The sequence below is a fragment of the Marmota marmota genome, unplaced genomic scaffold (assembly GCF_001458135.2).
Source record: "Marmota marmota marmota unplaced genomic scaffold, marMar, whole genome shotgun sequence".
NCBI lineage: Eukaryota > Metazoa > Chordata > Mammalia > Rodentia > Sciuridae > Marmota > Marmota marmota.
In genome coordinates, this window is record NW_025999913.1 from 6,362,262 (window position 1) to 6,388,445 (window position 26,184).

Sequence of the window (26,184 nt, forward strand, 5' to 3'; positions counted from 1 at the left end):
ACCATAGAATGGAGATAATGTCTGCTACATTAACTATGGAGCTCACTTAGGGAAAGGGATGTTCCATGTCTAGACACATTAAACTCATCTGAAATAAGATAACATCTAATTAAATAACTGAATGTTAGAAAACCTTTACAAATCTAGAAATAGCTGATTTTTTTTCTTTGTAGGTACCAAAAGAATCACAAAGAACAATGCATTAGCCTATAGGAATAAAGCTTAATAAGAGATTTATTGTGTACTGGGTAGTATCTTTGTGCTTTGTCCATAGTGACCCTTTTAATCATTACCATGTCCTTATGAGATAGTACTATCATTGTATCTCAGGAAACTGAGGCACGGAAAGGTTACGTTTGCCCAAGGATATTATTAATTGATAAAACCAAGATGCGAACCTGAGAAGTAAATTGCATAGCTTGCACCTTCTACCATTAAGCTAAACCATATTTCTCAATTAAAATGCCTCCAAGAGGCATCCCAGAAAAGTACAGAAGAATAAAACCACCTCAAACCCATGGCAACTGTGAGTTAGACCTTATATTTTTCATAATTATAGGTGGTCTATATGAAGCAGAATGTGTTTTGTTCAACTTGTGGTTGCAAATGTTTAGTTAGTTCCCGTATCATTTTCAACTCTGAGGTTGGAAGGTGGTTTTAGTTCTTAAAAGGAAACTGCACAAGGATGTGATAACAGTATTTATTCTATTAAATCTGTATCCAAAGACGTTGAGGAAGTCATTCAAAAATATACTTATTCAAAACAAACTCCACAGGGGATAAAATGATCTAGCTTTATGCATTCTAAACCTAGTTTTCTAAACTTAGTAGCTGAGCATCATTAAAATCCTGGTTCATCACCAACCCCTCCCCCAACTCCAAAACCAAGGCTGCCCCATGAAAGGGGATTATAATAAAAGAACAATAAAGTATATTCCCCATCTTGATATAAAGACTGTTACCATGGGATTTGTTCTGATCTGTACCTACTTCTCTATGGCCTACTGAGAAAAACTCTATGCTTTCTCAGTAAATCAGTATCCTTTCTTAAAGTTGCATACCCAGTGAACAAAGTTCTTTATCTGTTCCTCTGATTTCTTTATGATTAGGTCACCTGGAGGTTGCATCATTGTGCAAAGAGCATGTGATAGAATTAGAAGGACTGAGACCAACTCCTAGATTTGGTAGTTACTAGGTGAGTAAATGTTAGCGAGTTATTTAACCTCCCCAGCCTTTACTTACTACCTCTGCAGAAGTACTATCCCATAATAATGCTTAGTGGTTCCAGGTAAATTGCTAATGTATTCATGGCCAGTGGTTACTTCTGTTGCATTTCTGTATCCCTGGCACCCAGGCCAAAGTTGATGTTCATAATGAAGTGCATGCTACATTCATACACGAATAAGCAAGTCAACAATCTTGCTCTCGATCCTACAGTTCTTACAAAACAAATTTCCAGACTTCTCAGTCTGACTTGGCCTGTTGGCTTTCAGTTCCTACTTATCCCTGACATCTAAGGCTGAATCAGCATTGCCATAAGGGTTTAGAGATAAGAGCCATCTCACAAGGTCAGATGGACTTGACCTGATACTTTTTGTTCATTTGATTTTTTTTCCCCTGGACTATTCTCAACTAATAATACAAGCAAAGCTCAAAGCATCGCCATAAAAATTAAACTCTTCTCTCATGGACAGCTTTGTTTTTCCCATTAGATAGTCAACCACCACTAAAACCTCTAAGGCAATCTTCCAGACAAATGCTGATGATTGTGCTGAAATACAGGGGCAAGCAGGCTCCGAGATGGGTTGATAGTTTCCCTACTGGAGCCACACTGCATTATGAGCTGGCAGAAAGTTAGGTCAGACACAGCCAACACCTGGAAAACTCACAGAGGCCTCCAAATACTGTCATCCATGGCAGAAAACCAAAGTCTGGAACTGAATTTCCTCCATAGTACCCACTCCAACAATGCACAGTTGGATAAGGAGACAGCAGCTCTCATTAAGCTTGCAAATGCACCATCAGGAAACTCGTCAGTCAGGACATGACAAAACGATGTAGCATCAAGATAGACATGAAAATCCAGGTCTCCAAAATGGTCGTGTCCACACAATTGCTTTAATGTGTCCCAGATTTGAACCCATCATTGATGTTCCTGTTAGTTACTGGACATCTTCCAGGAGAGCCACCAAAGTACCACACTCCAAGTCAAATGGTGGTGTCAGATCTCTTCCAGGGAGCCCTGGACTGTGTCCAGCCTTCAGATGCAAGGGCCAATCTAATCAGATGGCAGCACTTTGGGAAAAGGGCCTGTCAGCAGAATGGATGAAAAGGCAGTTCTACAACTTTTTATGGTAATCTACAGAGGGTAAAAGGACAAAGAGGAAAATACTGCAGCTCCAACACACACACAGTAAGCAACTGCACTTGCTGTTGTACTCAGTGACACTGAGGATAGAAGCAGGACGGTGCATGGCCTCTACCTTCAGGGAGACAGCAGTGTAGACAGGGACTTCTACAGAGGTATGGAGGAAAGACCACTTGGGAATTTTGAGATTAGGAAACCCAGGTGGGAATTGCAACTCTCTTACTTGCTTATGTTATAAGGTAAGTAATTTAAATCTCTGAGCCTCATTATCCTCATCTACGTAATAAGAAAAAGACATACTTTTTAGTAGTCATAAAAGGTTTGTGTGTAGATTAATAGTAGAACTAGGTTAAGTGAACTTCAAATGGATTGCCCTATTAAATGTAAATAATAATAGAAACCTAGAAGAAGAAAATGTAAGAGAATATCAGTAAGGCATAGCATGCAAGGGAATTTTTTTAAGCCTGTCTCAAAAAAGCATAGACCACAAGGTGAAAAGTGATGAATTAGGTAACATTACAATGAAGGGTTCCAATTTAACAAGATTCCCCAGAAAAATTAATAGACGGGTGATTGAGGAAAGGTATTGAATAGTCTGATGATGGGTTGAGAAAAGGTACTGGCAAAATTGGATACAAATTAGGTAAAATTACCTAGAATTTACCAGACATTTCTACATGTTAACATGAAAAATTCCATAGAAAATGACCCAAATGTGTAAAGGAGCTATTCACAGGTGAAACTTGAACTATAGTAAGTAAATGAAAGGATCCTCAAACTCATTTGCAATTAAAGAATGCAAAATGAAACAATAATGAGATGTCACTTGAAATATATCAAATTGGAAAACTGGAATAACACTGCCTATGGAAGGATATGTCAGAAAACAAGACCCTTGTGCTCAATTTGGGGGTAGAAGACTCAGGCAGCTATTCAGTCAAATCAAGCACCCAATCCTAGACGTATTTCTCAGAGAAATTCTCACATGGCATCTTAAAGGGACATACTCATTCTAATGGGATTGGAAGTAGCAATCTACCTATCTTCTTGCAAAAAGAAGCAAATGCCCACATGAAGCAGTTCACAGCTCTTCAAATCTATTAGAATGCCACATACATTTTGCTACCTCTGTAACATTACATGCATCAATGTGGACGGCCTTAAAGCCATCGGGCTGAGTAAAAGACACAAGAACCAGAAAGATATCTACAGCCTAATGCCTTTTAGGATACCACATATGAAGCCCAAGGACATGCAGATTTAAGAACAAAGATGGGAAACAAAGAGATGCAAACTTTTGAATGGGTGCCACAGCAGAGACCATTTGCAACAGGGATCTTCTTCTCAGACTAGGAAGATGATCTGGCTGATGGGCAAGGTTCCGACTTCAGGTGGGTATCTTTTGGCTTTGAAATCCTAACAATGAGCTAGCAGTTGATCTAAATCTAGAATTCAGGAAATATTTAGATTTGGGTCTCAGCTGCTGGTTGAAAGAAGACAAAGCAATAAGTAGAGAATAGATGGAACCAGTACCTGGTAACCATATGGTTACAACATATTAAAATACTACATGATGGGGGAGGATGGGGTCCACTTGAAATAAGATCTGGTCAATGGAGAGGAAAACGTTGAATAATGTCTATGGGGAAGGGGAAGGGGGAAGTTGAAGTGGGAAGAGAGGGTACAGTAGTGAGAAATACATAGAGAATAAAAAGGGTTATTTTTTCCAGGCAAAACCCTGAAATAAGCTAAGCCTGTTGTTTCAGACTGCTTGGCCTGCAAAATTTACCTACTTAGGAGCAAATTTTACTTTACCTACTTAGGAGCAAAATTAAAATTGACATATTTGAGGACAGAGGAGAGAAGAGAAAGGTCAGAAATCAAATTAAAAATAAGAATAAAAAATCTCTATCCCCAAATCCATAAACTGAATTATCTAGAGGAGCCTTCTGAAGCCTGATAAATCCCCAAATAACTTTAATTTAAAATATCCTGAGAACGGCTGTTCTTAAGTTATTCCCTCGATTCCAATCTGCTATCAGCCAGAATCAGAAAGGTACCCAAGATAAGAATAAATTTAAGATTTACTATTATTGAGCCCAATTCTCCTATTTTAGCTCCACAGGGTGCAACAAATGTGTCTCCCAAAGAGCCAAAAGGAAAAAAAATGTAAAAAGAAACTCTTCCACCTGTGTTTTTGTAAGAGAACCTACATCAGTAAAAATCTGGGCACAATTCATAGCTTTCCTCCCAGGCAGGTTCATGCCACGTGACTCATTGGCCATGCCGACCAACTGGGCCTCTGTGAATATTTGGAATTCACTACTACTAAATATTCCTAACACGCTATCTGCAGGATTTAAAAACATTAATGTGGCCATCATCACAATAATTTTGTCACAATGAGGAATGAAGAAAGGAGAGGTTTGCGAGAGATGTTGCAGGGCAAGACTATGGGACACTGTTTTAGTCAGCTTTATCACTGCTGTGACTAAATGACCCGACCAGCATAACTGTAGAGGAGGAAGAGTTCATTTGAGGGCTCATAGTTCCGAAGGTCTCAATCCATGGACAGCTGGCTCCATTCCTCAGAGCTCTAGGTGAGCAGGAACAATATGATGGAAGAATGTGGCAGAGAGAAGCAGCTTACATGGTTTTGAGGAAGCAGAGAGAGACTCCACTCGCCAGATACAAAATATATACCCCAAAATCACGCCCCAATGCCCCACCTCCTCATGCCACACCCAACCATTTCAGTCAGTTTATCCCTATCAGTGGATTAAATCACTGATTGAGTTAAGACTATCACAACCCAAACATTTCTCCTCAGAACCTTCTTGCACTGTCTCACACATGAGTTTTTGGGGGACACCTCACATCTAAACCATTAACAGACACTTAGGGACTGGTTTGATTTGGGAGCACATTGCTATTTCAAATTCAGTGTGTGAAGGAGAGCGCCAAAAGTACCATGGTGGAAACGAAATGAATAAGAATTTTTATTGTTATTTAGAAAATGAGTTGATAACAGGATGTCCCCTGATAGGCACATACACAGGTTAGTGTTCCCTCCAAATCAAGTGCTCTGATGCATTTTGTAAATATTTATGAACTGTCATCAAAAAATGGGAAACTACGAAGAGGCACATGGTCAGTTCTTATCTATATAAGAAAAGATTGGCAATAATTGCTTTTAAAGTAGGGCTAGCTGGGCGCAGGGGGGCACTCCTGTAATCACAGCAGACTGGGAGACTGACCCAGGAGGATCACAAGTTCAAAGTCAGCTTCAGCAAAAGCCAGGCACTTAGCAACTCAGTGAGACCTTGTGTCTAAATGAAATACAAAATAGGGCTGGGGATGTGGCTCAGTGGCTGAGTGCCTCTGGGTTCAATCCTTGGTACCGGCCCCCCCGCCCACCAAAAGAAATGTAGGGCTAGACTTATCATGGACCTGGAGGACAAACTCCTCCTGCCCCAAATTTTAGCCAACAATCTGTTCAGGGATGCAAGAATAAGAAGTGTCCTACCTATCTTCAATCCTGAGTATCAAGTAAAGAAAAGCTGCAATGTCACATCTGGATTTTGATATAGCTAAACATGGACATCAATGGGTGACCAGCCCTTTAATGGGTCAAATTTCTCAAGTATGGAGAGATTCAGGACTTGAACTGAGAAGAGGATGATGAAGAGTCACCTGTCGGAACTGGTGTTGTTATGCCCAGCACTGCAAATTGTTGATATGCTGAGAACTACAAACTACCCTCATGGGCTTCACAATGATGCTTCTGTTAAGGAGAGCACACACATAGGACCGCGGTCCCATACTAATACAATGGAGCTAAGCACTCCAATTGCCTAGTGAGGTTATAGCTGCTGTGACATCGTGACCCAACACATTCCTCACCTGTTTGTGTTCATGCTGGTGTAAACACACCTGCTGTGCTGCCTCATCACGCAAAAATCCAGCACGTACAATGATGTACATGTCAAATTCTTGATAATGATAAAAAAACTACATAATTATTTAATGCATTTACTATACTATACTTTAAATTTAGAGTATACTCCTATGTTCACTGTGAAACAGTAAGGCACATGATCCAGCAACACTTACATTTATCTCATCCGAGTTTACTTTGTCTCTTGATGGCATTAAGTTCTCTTGTGCTTCACTTATTGTCATGCTGTTTTGTTCATCATAGCCCCGAAAGAAACAGGCCCCACCATGTGTTTATGTGCATATACACACATAGAGATAGGTAAAGATACAGAGTTATAGACAGGTCTTGGAGCCTAAGTGTGTGCAGGTGATACCATCCAGGACTGTACGTACACACACATTCTTAGAACACGTTCTCATTGTTAAGCAGCAGGTGTCTGAAGGTCAAAGCCAACTCCAGACTCTGGTTCCATTCTACACCTACCAGTGCCATTTTAGAGTGGCCAAGTGGTGATCATAGGACAAAAATCCCATGTAGTTCCATAAAGGAGAGCAGAAAAGGCCACTGTCGAGGTCGATGACAGAGACTTTCTCAGAAAGAAAGAGCAAGGCAGATCTCATGACCAAGGTCAAGAATGGGAAGTGAAAGGGATCCATTTGGGAGTACTCTATGGATGGTTTACCTTAGAGGTTGGAACTTTTTCTTAAATCTGCTTGTTCTTTGGGTATAGGTGGATGCTATACTCATGCCCATCCTTATTTCTTTCAAAATATCTGTGCAGAGCTATGTGTTGTTTATGTTCAATTTCTAATTACCTTAGGGAGTAACCAGATAAGAAAATGGTAATATGAAAATTGAGATGTGGCAATTCAATAACTAATCGATCTAAAAGGCATTTATCAATTTCTTACATCTTAAGAGAGATGAATCAATAAACTAGATAGAGAGATACATTCATCCATACACACACTGCATACATAACATAAATAAATAGATTGATTTTTACCTGAGATTTTAGTGAGTCAAACTGATAATAATAATTTTAAAAACAGAAACACAGATTTTAATATTGAGAATAACTTTGTAAGTGTCAAAATTTTCCAAAATGAATTGGTCTTGAAAAATAGTCAGTGGAAAAGTCCTAAAATTACTCATAAATGTTCTGTGAAAACTGAGTCAGAAGTTGTCACCAAGCCTGAAATTTTAGGTAGGAGGACTGATAATGGAAAGGGACAAGAGATGAAATCCAATTCTAGGCATCCTTTTAGAACACTCTGAACATTTTCTGTAAATGTTCATACAAAAAGAAAACTTTAAAAGGTCATAAAACCTTACATCACCTCATCCTTAGTATTTGTTTCACATTATCAAAGCCCTTAAGTGTTAAACTAAAAATGAATTTAAGGCAAATATATATTTGTCTCCATGAAGGCAGGATTAGACTAAAATTGACGTCAGTTATTTTCCTTCCTAGGAATTTTCCAGGCACTCCACGTCTTTTCAACGAGATATCCTAGGTAAATACAGCACCGATGTACATTTCAGGTTATCTTTATGTACCATCAGCACATTTAAAACCCTTAAGTTCTTGTTTGTATTTAGAGAGAGACGAGGAAGCAACTCCTACATGCTGAAAACACCAATTGAATTAATGATTCTGAAATCATATAAGCTATTGCCATATTACAATTTGAGTAAGACAAAATCCAAAGCAGTTTAGGTAACATAAAATACTGAATAATCATGAAAATTAGTGGATTGTGAAATGAATGACCACCTACCGTCACCGATGAAGCTGGCCCAAGACTCTCCAGTTTATTAAAGAAGGCATAAAGTATATGAGAGTGAAAGAATTTACAATGCCTGAAGCTCAAAATACACCCACTCAATTGTTTTCTTGATGCTGTTTGCAAACTATTACAAGAGAACATTATCTATTTTACTGGTCATTTGAGTTTTTGCATCAAATAAATCCCTACATTGCTTCATGCTCGGCTCTGCCCTTTCATCGTTTAAATCAAGCAGCTTGGATTTGGACTGTCTCATAATCTGAAGCTCCTGGATATTTAAATCTTATCACTGATGTCATGTTAGGTTTCCAGGCAGTTGGCTAAATTAATTCTATCCACCTCATTCTCCATCTCCCCAACTGAATCACTGTGGTGTCTATGGAGAAGAATCTCTTACACTACACTGTGCTCATTTTCCAAATCGTACTGAACTAGAAAGCAACTAGTTACACACTATGCTTTGGTGGATCCTAGACAATATGAAAAGATTCCTGTATTATGTGTCCAGAAAATAGGATAGCGCTCAATCCTACCACATACAGAACGAAAGAATGAACACCTGCTTCTCCATGCATATGGGGGTCCACCACATCAGGAGCACATTTAGGCAGGTTAATTGTCTCCATAACGTTGCTCTCAGCTAGCAGCAACAAAATGCTCCTCCAAGAGTTTTGAACAACAGTGCACTTAATTATCTCCTATAAAAGAAACTTTGAAATAGGTAAAAGGACGCGATAAGCACTGGCTTAACATGACAGGTTTGGGGCAATTTCTCTCCCAGCGTCTTCCTGTCCTAATATGGGATGTCTGCAGAAGCTTCTAGTGTCAGATCTGTATAGCAAGTGGAAAGGCACAAGAAGGTGACAAAAGGGGCTTCCTTCCCCTTTAAATGGAAGGAAATCCAAACTGGTATCTTCTCCCATCAGTGGCCAAAATGGGGTACTTGCAAGTAAGGAATATGGAGGATGATATTCACGCTAGGGTACAACAGTGCCCAACACAGCTCAGGTCTGCTTTTTCCAGCCCATGGAGCACTTACAGCACGGCCCAAAGCAGACATGAAACCTGGAACCAAAAAAAGCAGAATAAAAACCAAACTGTAAAGAAGATCATGGGGTAGGCAGAGAAGAGGTCAGGAAGGGAAAGGCTGGCCCATGGTCACATCATCCAGGCTCAAAGGAAGAAGAGTGAAACTGAGGAGTCTTCTGAGAGGCAGAAAGGTGCACGTGGAGCCCAGGTGTCAGACCAAGGGACATCAGCAAGGGTCACAGGCCATTTCACCCTTGGACCCACACAGGGGACTAAAAGGCAAACTGGATTGGCATCTTCCAGGTGGATTTGTCATCACGGTGCCAGTAGAGAGAATTACTCCACCCTACACAGGGTGGCAGGCTGTCCCGTGTGATCTTCCTATGTGTGGCTGACAAACTAGGATCCCATGAGCGGCTCCCAAGGTTCCTGCCCCTCTGTATTCATGCTCATTCCCCCGAAGTGCAGGCAGGACGGGTGACTTCGTTCTGGACCACAGAAAACAGCAAAGGTGAAGAGATTTTGCCGAAGTAATTAGGCCCCAAATCACCCTACATTCTTTATGCCTTGACAGTGTGACCACAGACTGCCCTTGTCCTCTCTGACCTCCACCCACACCTGCTATCTCCCTTGCAGGAGGAGACAAACAATTTTGCTTCTATTTTAATAGATATTTCTATTATATTTAATGAAAGATTATTTTGAATGGTCCTGGCTTAACCAGATTAAAAAAAAAAATCTTTAAAAAAAAGAGACCAACCCTCACTGACATGAGAGACTCCCCTTGTGGAATTCATGGAGTAAGAGGCCGTGGGTAAGAAGCCCACACACAGTGGAACTGCAGGTGCCCTCTAGGAACTGTGGGCACTGCCCCTGTCATTGCAGCGAAAAGATGGTGCTTCCTCCATACAGCTGGAAGGAAAGAAATTCTGCCATCCCCAGCCTGAATGAGGGTGAAGGGGACTCTTTCCCAGTTGAGACTCCAGATGAAAACACTTCCCAGCCCAGACCCCAACCACCGGCTTCTAAGACCCTGGGCAGAGAATTTAGCCAAGCTGTGGCCTGCAGAAACGATGAAATGTTTTTAAATGTGTGGGCTATTTTAGGCTGCTAACTTTGTTAAGCACCCATAGAAAACCTCTGTTACCCCACTTTTCTGCCATTAACATCTTATTTTCCCATGGAAGATCTTTTAGTTACTAACAAATTCTGTTTGTCTCAAAAAATATAAGTCATTATTTTAATATTTAAAATATAGTCTGGAAATCAGATTGCTGTGGAAAATAGTAGAGAGGAGGGAGCTTCACCTAGTTAATATTCATAATATTTTCTGAACATTTACTATGTGCTATGACCATTTACTTTTTGGGGGGGCAGGAAAGGGGGGTGTTGGGGATTAAACTCAGGGCCTTGAACATACCAATCACACATTCTACTACTGAATTATACTCCCAGTCCTATTACTCCATTTTCATATACATGTTTCAATTTACTAATTAATTACTCCTAGTTTTATTTTACCAATAAATGAATTGAGGTCCAAAGAGTTTGAGAAACTTGTGTAAGTTTAATTTATAAGGCAAATTTGAGTTTAGATCTTATTCCCTCTGAGCCTGTACTCCGCCACCAAGATTGATTCCTTCTCAGGACAAATAAATGGTGATGCTTCACCCATATCTAGTAAGATGAAAACATCAGTCAATAAATACCAATGTGCCTCATGGATAAATAACAGTTGAGAATCCACCTCCACGGGTATTTTGCTCTGCTACCCAGTGTAGACCTGGCTTTGTTCGTAGCTTTTCTGTGCCATCTCATCCTCACCACCAACTCTATAGGACATGCCAGAAGAATATACTTTAAAGCTTGATCTACTAAAAGCTGAAAAATGCACAAAGTCTACGTATGTACCTAAGGCTGGTGGGGGAGGTGATGCTGCAGTAGAAGGTATCCCAGAGTCCTAGAGAGACAGCAGAACCGTGCTGCTCAATAAGCCACCCAGTCTCTGGATTCCAGGTGCATCCTCTGTAACGTGGAGGGACCAGCATCATACCCCAAGGCTGCTGTGAGCATCAAACAGGAAACAAAAACTAAAAGAGACGGAGACTCATGAACTGTAAAATTCTGCACCAATCGATGTGATCAGACTATTTTCAGAGGAAAGAGCACACACAGCACTAGTTTCACTCGATTATGCAGAATAATTGTGAAGGAATAAAAGTTGGACTTCCCTAAGAGAGTTTCTTAGCCATTTTACATTTAAAATTCAGTTGATGAACGAGGAAACAATTTACTCTCCTACCCAATATCAGGAATGCATTTTTTCAGGTTACAGAATAGATACGATTTTGAAGTTCACATTTGGGATTGATTCTTTGGGGACATCTCTGCCATTTCCTGACCCTACGGGTCACAGGATATGTTTGATAGCAAAAAAGAAAAATTATATTTTAAGGCGATTGGAACTACCTTTGTGTTCACTGAGGTTGCACGTGTGTATCCATTTAACCCCTCGGTAGGAAGCATGAAATACAGGGATCATAGGTGTATCATGGAGAGCCTTTTCCAAAAGGCAACATTTATTTTCAAGTGTTTAGATTTCCGAGACAAGGATTTCTCTCCAACGTACCATTCATCAACCTCCTTACTCACTGTAAAATCAATCTGTTCTGTTTGTATGACATAAACAACAAGTCATTTCTCAGGAATGAGGCAGACCATATGTGAAGGTGTTTTAGAAAAGCACAATGGGGAATACGCCAATCAAAGAAGCATCTGCATTTTATTTCAATGTCAAATCACATGTGTGTTATAAAAAGGAAAGTGTATCGCTTTTATTAAAGAATAACTCCCCTGTATAGTTAACCCCTCCCTGCCCTTAGCAACACACCCAGGTCAGCCACATACATTCCTGGCCGGGAACACAGAAGGACCTCAGTCTGTGTGGCCAGCAACGTGTGCATTTTACAAACATCTGGGCATCTGCCCACTCCTCACTTCCGTAGCAGGAAGAAACTTGCATTAATCCATTAAATGGATTTTCCCAAGAATCAGCACTTTCTTATCAATGTATTGATAAATATCAAAGCCATTTCCAATTGAGAGAAACAGGAAACTCTAAAAAAGGGCTAGCATTGTTCTTGGGAGAATTTATTTTTTACAATTGAGATGGATTGACATCGAAAGGAAGTGGGTTCCAGCCCCATTTCCACTGCTGATTAGCTTCATGACCTAAGGCAAGTCACTGAACTTCTATAGGTCTCAGCTTTATAGAACTTGTATAAACTGACAGGGCTGAACTAAATCATCCCCAAGATCCCTTCCTGCTCTAAAAGCTTATGATTCTCTGGTTGCTTGCCCACCTCGTTACATTTGAATAGTAATGGAAACACTTTGAGGTTGTCTTGTTACCGAGCCTTCTCCCCAGTTGGGAGTTAGGTACCTCTGAAAACTGTGTTAACTTCTTTAAACCACTGGAGTGACATCTCCAGCTTTCCAATGGTCATTAGCACAACTTTCAGAGGTACTTACTACATAATCCGGCTTACATCCTGGGAGAAATCACTGTAAAAAAATGAAGTTGCTACATTAGGAAGCAGGGAACCCGATTCACTCCACAGGCAATGAGATTCTATAGCCCTGTTTAAGCAGGCAAATGAGTGGTTATTTATGTAATTAACTGAATGGACATGGCAAATTTCCTCCCTAAAGTCCTTGCTCTCCTAGGAAAAGAATTAAAGTAAAGCATCTTAGTGGACAATATCTTTTTTGACCTGAAAGACAATGTATTCCTCTTCTGCAGGGAATACATTCCAAGATTCCCCCAGTAGAAGCTTGGAACTGTGGATAGAACCAAAGCCTACACAACTTCATTTTTTCCTATAGCTACATACTTATGAGAAAGTTTAATTTATAAATAAGCAGATTATGAGATTAACAATGACTAATATTTAAATAGAATAATTATAACATTATGTTGTAATAAAAGTTATGTGGATTCTCTCCCTCTCTCTCAAAATATCTCATACTGTACTCTCACTCTTCTTGTGACACTGTGATATGATACAGTGTCTGGTTGATGAGATGAAGTGAGGTGAATGACATTGACCTTAACAAAAGCTCTGCTTAACCATAGCCTGGTGCTACTACAACAGGCAACCTGATAACCAGGGTGACTGAGGGACTTACTGTGGGCAGTGCGTGCATCATGGATGCATCAGACAAAGGGATGATTCACATTCCAGGCTGGGAGGAATAGGGTGGTGCAAGATTTTATCACACTACTCAGAATAGCATGCAATTTAAAATGTATGGATTGTTTGCTACTGGAATTTTCCATTTAGTGTTTTTGGACTACAGTTTCCTGTATGAAACTGAGACCATGCAAGGTGAAAAAGCACATTAGGGGGCTACTGTATGTATTCTCATGTGTGCCTATAATTAATTTTATCCATTACAGAATCATAACTGCCATGAAGTTCCCATGACTCACACTTTTTAAAATCTTATTGTCCATATAATAGAATATATATATGTGTTATCTGCAAAGTATTGATGAGACTTCCACATCTCCTAGTTTCCTGGTTATCAAAGGTAGCTATTAACAAGAAGAGCTAAGGAAAGTATAACTAGAAAAAAAGGATTGTTGTGACCAAACAGAGCATTAAAATGAAATCACTTCCTGGAAAGAAGAAGGAATTTTTATTTCTAGTAACAAAACATAAAATCCCAGGAAAGGATTTAGCGGCTTGTTTCAGATCATAGTCCATGCCTGGACCTAGTGAAGTGATCATAAGAATCGAACATATATCACAGCATATCCTAGAAATACCTTGGATGTCTGTGTGTGGTGGTGCGGGGGAGAGTTCTGTTATCAGAAAATAAGAGGAGTGGGATCTTTTGGGGGAAAAAATGATGCCCAAAAGGAAGACATAAGACCCACAAAGCACAGGGGTCCAGAACATTTAAAGTCAGCTTCAAATTTTGCACTATGGGTCTTTTCTACAGAAGTTTCTTTTGCAAATCCTCACATTGTTAGTGAACACTAATTTTTCATATATGACTTCAACATATGTTTAGTAAGTGCTTGCAATTTACGAAAATATCAGGGGATATCTTGGAGATCTCATATCACTGAAAATGTGGGCAAAGTTGGCCAACCTATCACACAAGCACGCATTGGAAAGAAAACAAATACAAACATGTTGGGAGCACAAGTCTTGCAGATCAGAAGAGATGGCCATGATGTAGCCCTGGCTGGTAGTGACCCAGAGGATGGTTAACTACAATTATGTGATTGGGAAGAGGGTCAACGGCGACATATGCAGGAATAACACCTTTTCCATGTAATCAGAGGTCAACTTAGTTGAATATCTGATTGAGGGGAAAAATGTAAAGCAATCTTAAAGTTATATTTTGGAAGAATTTTAGAAACTGTTACCACCTACAAATGAAATGAACATGGATTTGATGAGCTAAAGGTCCCATACATTGAAATCCAAATGGAAACAGTAATTTCTTGAAGCTTTAACAATCTACATGAAATTGATTTGTAAAAAATAAGAGGCTCAATGGCTCAGGAGGCTGAAACAGGAGAATTGCAAGTTCAAAGCCAGCCTCAGCAAAATCAAGGTACTAATCAATATAGTAAGACCCTGTCCCTAAATAAAAATACAAAATAGGACTGCGGATGTGGCTCCAGTGGTCAAGTGCCCCTGAGTTCAATCCCCAGGACACCTGCTCCCCTGCAAAAATAGAGGCCCATATAGCCAAAACAATTCCTACTGAGAAAAGTAATACAGGAGACATCACAATACCAGACACAAAATTATACTACAGAGCTATAGTAAAATAAATAGATAAATGAATAAGTGGTATTGGCACAAAAATAGAACTGAAGATCAATGGAACAGAAGACACAGAGACATACACAAACACAATTATCTCATAATAGACAAAGGTACCAAAAACATTCATTGAAGAAAAGATAACCTCTTCAACAAATAGTGCTGGGAAAACTGGAAATCCATGTATAACAAAATATAATTAGACCCCTATCTCTCACCCTGAACAAAACTCAGCTCAAAGTAGATCAAGGACCTAGATGTTAGACCACAGATCCTGTGCCTACTAGAAGAAAAAGTAGGCCCCACTCTCAATCCTGTTGGCTTAGGAACAAACTTCCTTAATAAGACTCCTAAAGCTCAAGAAGTAAAATCAAGAATCAATAAGTTGGATGGGATCAAACTAAAAAGCTTCTTCACAGCAAAGGAAACAATCAAGTATGCAAACAGAGAGACTACAGAATGGGAGAAAATCTTTACTACCTGTACCTCAGATAGAGCATCAATCTCCAGGATAGACAAAGAACTCAAAAACTAACACCAAAAAAAAAAAAAAAAAATCAAATAACCCAATCAATAAATGGGCTAAGAAACTGAACAGACACTTCACAGAAGAAGAAATACACTCAATCAATATATGAAACAATGTTCAACATATCTAACAATTAGAGAAATGCAAATTAAAACTACACTAAATTCCATCTCCCTCCACTCAGAATGGCATTATCAAAAATACAAGTAACAATAAATGTTGGCAAGGATTTGGGAAAAGGGGTTCACTCGTCCATTGCTGGTGGGACTGCAAATTGGCGTGACCACTCTGAAAAGCATTATGGAGATTCCTTAGAAAACCTGGAATGGAACCACCATTTGACCCAATTTTTCTACTCCTTGGCTTACACCAAGAGGATTTAAAATCAGCACACTACAGTGATACAGCCACATCAATAATAATAGCAGCTCAATTCACAATAGCCAAGTTATGGAACCAACTAGGTGCCCTTTAACAGATGAATGGATAAAGAAAGTGTGGTATCTCTACACAATGGAATATTACTCATCCATAAAGAAGAATGATATTATGGCATTTGCCAGTACATGGATGGAACTGGAGAATATCATGCTAAGTGAAATAAGCCAGTCCCCAAAACCCAAAGGTGGAATGTTCTCTCTGATATGTGGATATTAACCTATTACAAGGGAGGTTAGGGCGGGGAAGTTTAAAAGTTCATTGGATGAGACAAAGGAGAATGAAGGGAAGGGAGATGGAATGGGAATAGGAAAGACAATAGAGTGAATCTGACATAATTTTCCTGTCCTTATATATGAATACATGACCAGGGTAACTCCACATCATGTACAACCACAAGAATAGGATCCAAATTGGAATGGGTTGCACTCCACATGTGTATAATATGTCAAAATACACCTTACTGTCATGTACATCTAAAAACAAACAAACAAAACAAGACAAAAACAATCTACTGAATTTACCAAAATGAGAAGATTCAAATGAGGCACCAGGGTTGGGAGAAGAGTGAGTTAGGATACGCAATGGAGTACACGAGTCAGAGAGAAAGAAAACACACACACTTGAACTTGCTTCACTAGAGCAAATACTTCCCACCCAACAGTCATGCATCTTTGAAGCTGGGGAGTACAGTATTCTGTGTTAAATGCATTTTATGGGGATTTAGAAAGGATCTAGGTAAAGGTTGCCCCAATAAATGATTTACTAGCTCTAATAAAACATCAAGGAAATAGTAAGGATTGTATCTCAGACTATTTAAAACAGAAGTTTATAGGAGTCTGTACAGTCTCCATATCCTTAGCCCCGGTTTACAAAGAAATGTATATAGTGGCTAATTATTCCATATTACCTGTTTTTTTTAAATAGTAGCAATTTCAAGAAAAGGAAGAGATTAGCAGTAATCCAGACTGAGAGATAGAGAAACATCATTCATGTATGAACATGTCACAACAAATCCCACCACTAAGTACAATTATGATGCACCAATAAAAACATGAAAATAAATGAAATTGTCACTCATTTCTTTATTTACTTGTCAATATGTATTTACTGATCATCTTAGATACCTAGTATTCTAGAGCTTGGGGCTGATGAACCAGATGTCAGATGATGACTCAGATGACCCTAGACCAGAGGGGCTTGTACTATAACTTCTGTGGAGTAAGAGGTAACAGAACTGAGTAAATAAAAACAAATACAAAAGATTACTATAAACTGTGGTAAGGACATCAAAGGAAACAAACAAGGTGATGAGAAAGTCAGTAACCACAACAGGAATGGATTCTACTTTATATACAATAGCCATGAAAGGCCTCTCTGGGAAAGTAAAAATGACTCTGAGACCTACAGCAAACCACACCACTAAGAAGTGGGAGAACACTTCAGATAAAAGAGGCACGAACTGCAAGGGATTCCATGTTATAAAATACTCAATGCATCTGAACAACAAAAAGGAAGGTAGATATGGAACATGAGAAATAATCTTAGAGTGATCCACACCACTGTGTTAGATAGCTTTCCATTGCTGTGACAAAGTCCCTGAGATAAACATCTTACTTGAGGAAATATTTATTTTGGCTCATGTTCTCAGAGGTCCATTTCATGGCTACTTGGCGCTGTGGCTACACAATGTACATCACGGCGGGGTGCAAGGTAGAAGAGGCTGCTCACCTCATGATGATCAGAATCCAAAGAGAGCAGGAGGAAGGGGTCAGGGTCCCAATATCCCCTTCTAGGCAACCCACAATGACCTAACTTCCTTATACTGGGCTCCACTTCCTAAAGCTCCCAATAGCAATATATATAATGGTTAATTATCCCATATGACTAAGTGTTAGCACATGCTTCTTTGGAAAATGGTTAAGATCCAAACCAAAGCAGTTCTTTATTTTAACCTTTGGAAAAAAGACATTTCCTTGAGATGCATTATTATTGATGCTAATAATAATAGCAGTCTTTATTAAGAATTTACATGTTCTAGTTTCTGTATAGGGAGGATATATTATGTGTATTATTTTTCCACAAAAATTATCAAATCCCACAATCCAGGCATTATTATTCCAGTTTGATGCAAGAGAAAACAGCCTCAGAGAGTTCAAACAAGTTGCCCAAGGTTACACAGCAGTGATAGAACTGGAATTCACGCCCAAGTAGATCTACTACAAACCCTACATATTTTCTTTTAATTTGCAAGTTCTGTTTACTAAATACTTGTTAAATTCTATGCTGCAAGCTACACACAGAAAAACAAATGAAGCAAAATGTGGTAGATTATGTTACCAAAGAGAGCCACATCACAACTTCCATTTCACATGCGCTTTGGTAATGTCACCTTTCCTTTCTGCATTAAGAGGGAGAGTCTTCCTTCTCTGTCTGTCCCTGAGACTTATTTTGAACAACAGAATAGCTTTGAATGATGCATCCTGCCTGAATCAATAACCCTCCGAATAAATAAATAACCCTCCAATAAAATGGTTATCACAAGACACTATGCTGTCAGTCATTCGGCAGGCAGCAATTGATGACGAAAATGTACAAGGAGACTAGTTGGTGAGAGAGGGAGGCATGTAAATATCTTAAAAATAACATGAGGGTCCCATGTTCCCTGCAGCATTGTTCACAATAGCCAAGATATGGAAGCAACACAAATGTTCATTGATGCATCAATGGTTAAAGAAATTTACTTGCCAATTAAAAAAATGATTTTTAAAAATAAAAGTATTGTCATGATAGAAGAGCACAGAAGCTTCTAAGTCAATGTGGAGCAGGGGTTGGTAAACATTTTTGGTAAACAGCCACATAGAAAATATTTTAGGCTCTGTGGGCTATACTGTCTTTGTTCCAACCTCTCGATTCTGCCACAGTAAGGGAAAACAGTCAATGTGTGATTCCCATAAAAATTCATTGACAAAAATGGAGGACAGGATTTGGCCTTGGGAGCTACACTTGCTGCTCTTGGTCCCGACCTAGAGCATCATGGGAAGCCCCCTGGAAGAACATTACGTAGGAGTGGCATTTTCAGGAGCAATTTGGAGCTGAAACTCTGGGATCCTTGGGAAACCTCCATCCTTTTTTAATTCTATGGTAAAATCAGAATGACATTATAAGATTATATGCTCTGGACTCTAAAAGGTCATTCCTAAAGGGCAATCAGGGAGCCAAGTCACCAGAGAAAGAGTGGAGAATTGAGAAAATGCAGGAGTTGGGACCTGATTTAGTATTTTCAAATAGCATCTCTTGCATATTTTCCTTCCTAGAAGAATCATGGAAGCGTGGGCTCTGGGGCTCCTCCAAAGACCTGCTTCTCTTGGTCCAAAAACAACTTACTGTCCCAAATTCATCTCTGGATTCTGCCCACACCAGTGTTGCCAATTCTTTCCTGCAATCTTCCCTCTAAGACTTGACTCAAACTGTTTTTTAAAAGTATTTATTTTTTAGTTGTAGTTGAATACAATACCTTTATTTTGTTTATTTATTTTTATGTGGTGCTGAGGATCGAACCCAAGGCCTCGCACATGCAAGGTGAGCGCTCTACCGCTGAGCCACAACCCCAACCCCTGGCTCAACCTTTTTTAGAGAACCTTACTTCTATGTGTGTGTGAGGCATTTTATGCAATTAAAAAAAAAATACTCTTATTACATCATAATCGTGGTTTTTCCTCATTCACAATCATCTTTGGGCTACAAACATTTCCAAGTCAGGATACATATTCTGTAGCCCAAACAGATACACAATCATTTTTGTTGGTTAAACAAATAATAAGAGAAAGAACAAAAACTCGTTTGATTCAATGAATTTAAACTTAATTTTTAAAAGACAGGAAACAGTTACTCACCAAACTGAAAATCGATGTTGTTCCAGTTCCTCCAAGTAAGATGTATCCTGTGAATCATCTACAAGTTCTCCAGGTCTCCAAACAGTTGATTTTTCCTTCACAGAATGATCAGTTAGGCTATTTCCCTTGTTAGAGAAATTAATACATGAAAAAAAAAAATGGACCCTTCCTCCAGCCTGACATAGAACCATTGATCATAATAAAACACAATTAGCCATAGATCTTGCATTGAAATCAGTTCTCCCCACTTCAGATTTTTTCTCACGAAATTCTTATCTCCACAGGGGCACAGAGCCGGGCATGTTCACTTTGGAATTAGCTCTCGTGCAATGGCTTTCATAATTGTTAGGATCAAAAGCAATCAGAACCATAATCATGGTATTTGTATTTAGGACTTTGAGTTGCAAGGAAAAGAAATGCAGCTTGGACTATCTCCTAGCCAAAAAAAAAAAAAAAAAATGTGTCTGAAGCAAGATTTGAATAATTCGTTCAATAAAAAGCAAGGGAGACAGCTGGGTTTCAGGAATATAGGAACCAAGAACTTCAGGAGTCCTCACCTCTGTTCTCTGCTTCAACCAATCACTGCATTCTAGCTTTATCACTAATAACCCTTGAGTCTCACAGTTTAGGACTCTTGACAACACAGATTTAAGCTCAGGACTTTGACCATGGCTGTGCAGCTAATTCACGAGAACTTAAGGGAACTGTGACTCATGATGATGGTTCCAGAAGATAGACTGAGCCCCTTGGTTCAACCATGGCTTCTTGGAAGACCCACTGTGGAAGGTATCGGGACAGAGAGAGCTAACAACCTAGAGGGCTCTCGCTCCCTTTCCCCGCAAACCATATCAGCTTTTAGCTATTTGCTAAATGGGGATCTCCCAGGAGATTTCATTGCAAAACGTTCATGAGAAAAAATAATTTGAAAACCGCAAGTCTAGAAAAGTAGAAAATTAGGTGCGGCTTGCATTTATAAGACAGTTATGTTAAAACTCTGCTTTCCTTTTTTTTTTTTTACATGTTCTTAATTATCATTTGTAAGATGCCAAGTACTTGAAATTGCTTGAAATCAGTTCATACAAGTTTCAGCACCACTCTGTAGTTGGAATATTTTGTAACTACAAAAGGTTGTTTTGGGTTGGCAGGATGCAGTAACCAGGAAAACCTTAGGGAGAGAGGCAGGTGATGTCGATGTGTCATCAAATCCCTAGTGAACACAATGAGACTGTTTCCTTTATTATGGAATTGATTGATTTGATTACCTTAAGAACAAAATCCACTTATGACAGCCATCAATTTGAAGTACCTGTCTTGGCGGTCCATTTTTATCTTTCTAAGTCTCTGTAGCTCTTATGACAATAAAAGCAGTTCTGACCAGATCATTCAGGGCTGGCATTTTGAAATAACTTCACCACTAACTAAATTTAAGAGTGCCAAAATTCTTGACAAAATATGAGAGCTTTGAATTATCTCACACACTTTAGTAGACATTTAAATTATGATTTGATAGCATTTCCTTATGACTTGCTTACTTGACAGAATTGTTACTTGACAGAAAGTTGAAATGACTACCAAAAAATTACTACCATAAATTTGGTTTACCTACCATAGCTCCTGATCTGCTAAAATACATGGGTGTTTCATGATAGAGTGCATCTCATTGCTTTCCATTTGGGTTAGTTTATGAATACCTATCCTGTTTTTTCAAACTAAATTCGTGGTAGAAATGGAATTTGTATCATATTTCTTTGTGTCTTTCACAACACCTACTATGGCAACAAGCACATACTAGATGCTCAATAAATAACTGTTAGAGGTCATTTCACTAAGTACTTACAGTACAACTTACAATGAACTTCACCTCCTGTTGCTAAGTCATGACAAAAAGTGCCTATGAATTCTAAAGCTCACCGAGATGTTGTGAACCTCTGTACTTTCTTTAAGGAATGTCTGAATGAATGCACTAAACATGTCTTCAAATGGGTATTTTGGAAATTAGTTCAAGAAATGAACCTTAAAATAAACAAAAATATGAATCAGAGTTTTGATTGCAAGAAGGAGGTAAATATGCACAGGGAAATTCCCAGATAAGTAGCAGGGTGTGTGAGCCTGGTCACAGGGCATTGTACCAATCTAAATAGTCATAAATAATGCTTTATCAGCCTGGGATTGCAGCTCAGTGGTAGAGTGCCTTCCTAGTATGCATGAGACATTGGGTTTGATCCTCATCACCACATAAAAATAAATAAATAAAATAAAGATATTATATCCATCTACAACTTAAAAAAATAAATAATGCTTTATCTACAATATTACCAATATTTAAAACACAGAAAATAGACCCTCTGGCCTATACTGAAGTCAAAGACCATTATCATTAGAAAAGAGAGAGACAGAGACAGAGATTCTTCTAATAGCAATGTCTTTAGAAAGAGGAATACCTATACTTTAAAAGAGAAATTGATATGCCCATTTATTTTGGAACATCACATTTTATATTTCATGTCTATGGCTACACAGATCCTGACCTACTACAGAAATCAAGAATATATATTTAAAGATAAATTGCTAAAATCAAAAATCTGATCTTCAATTTAATGAACCAAATACCTTGTGTGTGAAGATTGCTGTTCTAATACAGCATTGGTTGAGAAACAAGGAAGGGCCCCTCTTCCAAACATAATGCAAACTGAGGGGAAAAATGGGTTTTAAGGAATTTTGAAAACTTAAAATATTGGTTATTGAAAAAGGTAGTCAGGTGATGGTCAGGATACACACATTCAAGTCTTCTTTACTACTTAAGAAAATTACATAGATATGGTCCATAAGTTGAAGTTTTTTAATCTAAAAAACAAGGATAATAACTGTCCCAGACAAAAATCATATGACTTTTATGAAAACTTGGATTTCTATGTGTATTATGTGCTACATCATATTAATTCCATATGTAATACACGAATAGGGATATGTAAATCTTTAGTATTATAATTTAAGATAATTTATGTTTGTATATAATTTTTTTCATAGGGGCAAGGGGAAATAGCACTTAAAATGCTTTAGCATATTCAGGATGTAAGTAGTATCTTGTCCCAGTTCATTATTCAGCATAGATGAGTGATTGAGCATTTAACATTGCTTTTTTTGCGTATGTTATAGGGTTTCTAGGAAGTTGCTAGTTAGGACATGTTGCAGGAACGAGGTTTCAAAATTGTCTACCCTCCTGGCATTTAAATCTATTTAACTGTGTTTCATGGGAAGAAGCAAAACTCAGCTCACTACTGTGGTTCAGAGGATTTTGCCTGAGCTATGGGCTCCTGGAGAAGGATTAGGATGTGGCAGAAAGAGACAGGCCAGTGACACCAGTCTAGTGGAGAGGCTTCAGTGTTGGCATAATTAAGGGCCACTTAGCAACAACATCTCTTCCCCTTACAGGGTCTTTCTGCAGGTCTCTGGGAAGAACTGTTCACCTGCCCATCTGGCCTGACTGAAGACCAAGGGGATTGTTTTCATCAAAAGAGAAAAAGCCTTAGAAAAAGGAAATGGTGAAGAAAGGGCTGAATCCTGGGGATTACAAACGCTTTTGAGCTGCTCGGGAAAGAACAGAAGGGAGGCCTGGCAGCTTTCATGCCAGCCCAAGTGATGCTCACCATCTTTTGAGCAGGCAAAGGAGGAAGGTTTGGGGTGGAGACCCTCTGCTAAGAGGCTGTGTTAACAAGATCACAGAATCTACGAGTCACAGGTAACAACAACAAACACCAGGTGCCTCTCAAGTATCAAAGCAAATAAATATGACATCATGTTCTTTCCATTGCTGCAGTTATTGCCATCCAAATTAAAAAAGAAATCCAGCCTAAATCCAGAGAACCACCCGCAGGAAGCGTTCCCCCTCTTTTAAATTCACATCTGACGTGTTCACTGGAGAATTTTACAGGACAGGCTTTCCAATAACCACCCTTGGGAGAAAGCAAGCTGTGCTCGGCTGCATAGTTTCGGGCTCACCCTGTGAGACTCCTGGAAACCTCTTTGGTCTTCTGTTTGTGTCCCAGAGGACAATTAGCATCCCAGGCCACTTGGAACCGCAAATTCCTAGTTTTTTGGTCACTTAATACTTGAAAAACTGACGCTTTACTATTAAAATCCCACAGGAACCTCGTTTTCCCACAGTCACTCAACAAATTGCCTAGGCCAGAATCTTTAATATCAACTGAAGATGCAAACTAATTCCTGACACCATGAGAAGAGGAGAGGGAAAAAACATTGAAATGTGTCCACTGAAATAGTGTTGATTATGAAGGGTGGTGAGTCCAGTCTTGGAAAGTCGTACCCCAGGCCTTAGCTACAACACTGTCTGTCTGTGCTGTCTGTCTTCCCCCTGTACTGACATTACTGACAATATTCCCAACATACCCATGTTTCTCCTGAAAATGGTTCAGATTTGAGACCTCTTCCCAATGCACCTGGCCCCCCCAGAGAGGAACTTACTCTCTGGAAAAACTGACCTGTCATTTGTGGAATGCAATGTTAAAAATAAAATGAAAAGAAGAAACTCAATTGGAGCATGCAAACTCAGAAAATGTAGGGAAGAATTTTTAGGTTTCTGGAGAGATTATATTCACTCCCAATTTACCTACTTTCGCCTTTCTTTTGGTTCCAAAGTTTAAGGTCTATCATTAGTATGAGAATTTTGCAAACTATGTAAAAGGCAAGTATCAGATCCGTAATGTCCTTTCTTTAGTTCTCATTAAGTACTTTATATGTCATGCACTAAAAGGAGATGAGCTTTGTTTCATTTTTTTTTTCTTTTTCTTCTTGAAGATTGTGCCTTGGTTTTCACATCATAGCCCTTAAGATTTTAGAAAAACAAGAGGTAGAAAACAAAGGCCCGGCTAAAAGGGAAGGAAAGGATCAATACAAACACAGGTTCTTGAGCCAGACAGTCTGGGTTCAAAGCCCAGGGATACTCTTATGAGCAATGTAATTTTGGCTAATTTAGTTCCTCTGCTGTGTTTCACTTTTCTCACCTATAAAATGGAGATAATGATGATAATAGCAGCATCTACCCCATTCTTTGTTGTGAGAACACGATGAGTCATTTGATGCAGGCCAAGAACATTTGCCAGCACCTTGTAATCCCCTAACACTCAGGAAATGTTGTCTCTCAATGTTACAAATCTCTGTAAACTTCTGACTCTTAAGCTTTCCTCGTTAGCACACACTGGGCTCCAGAACCAACCACCAAGTGTCAATACTCCAAGTAGCCACCTGGACATTAAGAACTCTGTCATCTGTATGATTAGGGTGTGGCCCACTACTTAGAGATGAAATTTAAAAGAGAGAGAGAGAGTGAGAGAGAGAGTGACTGACTTAAAAGTCAGTCTTGAGACCATGAAAGTGGTCTCCATAGACCCATCCAGTCATGCATCTCTTAATGATAGGGGTATGTTCCAAGAAATACGTCATTAGGTAATTTCGTCATTGTTTGAACATCAGAGAGAAAACTTAGGCAATGACAGCTAGGTACTAGTTGATAACAAAGTCTTAAAGAACCACCTCCATATATGTGGTTCAACACTGACCAAAACGTCTTTAAGCAATTCCTGACTCTATCTATTTAGTCAGGAAAGTGGAGAATTAAGATAATCATTCATATAACCTATAAAGGAAGGGATCAGGTATAGTAGGTAACCCTTTTAACTCAAATCTCTAATGAGGCTAACTTTGCTGGATACTTAAAATTCAGCCAGTCAATCTAGGTAGAAAGATATTTGGAAACAGTTAAGTATCTGAAAACTGGATTCGGTAATACCAGAAAAAATTAATTTAACCAATGATCTGCACCCCTAGGCAACTTAACTGATCAAAGTTTATCAAGATAGCTTCTACTCAGATTTTGTGATCATCATGATTATGGCAAACAAATCACAGAAATGTGCTCATCTAGCACATTTTCTAATCCCCCTGTCCAAGCTAGAAAGAGTCTTGTAGGCTGATTCACTTAACTAAGGTCTTCAATGGCTTAAAACAGTCTGATTCGGAGGTAATAAAAATTTGCTGGCATCGCTGATTTCTCAGATGTCCACCACTTGAGCATGGCTTGCACTTCAAAAACCTGCTTTGAAGACCAAATTACTTTCTACCTAGAAATATGTTTTAAGAAATCATAGTTAACAATCAGGGGCTGCTGTTTTCGTGAACCTTCTGAGGCCAACTTGTACAGCCTTCGTCTTACCTGAGAGCATAATTCACGGTCTTCTTTCAAGAGACTGAGGTCACTGTCCGTAGGGCGGGGACTTTTATTAGCAAAGCTCCCTAGGGTTAAAGACAGAAAAGGTGAAAAATATATATATT

At 39.0% G+C, this 26,184-nt stretch overlaps 1 protein-coding gene across 1 annotated transcript in view; it reads right to left on the bottom strand.

The window, feature by feature from the left end:
* Positions 1 to 26,184, bottom strand: part of LOC125615554 — a 209,703-nt gene that overhangs the window by 122,159 nt on the left and 61,360 nt on the right. The window contains exons 5-6 of the mRNA XM_048799711.1: positions 26,066 to 26,145; positions 19,837 to 20,021 (exon numbers count right to left, since the gene is read on the bottom strand). Coding sequence (XP_048655668.1) covers positions 19,837 to 20,021; positions 26,066 to 26,145 — 265 coding nt within the window. The remainder of the gene's footprint in view (positions 1 to 19,836; positions 20,022 to 26,065; positions 26,146 to 26,184) is intronic.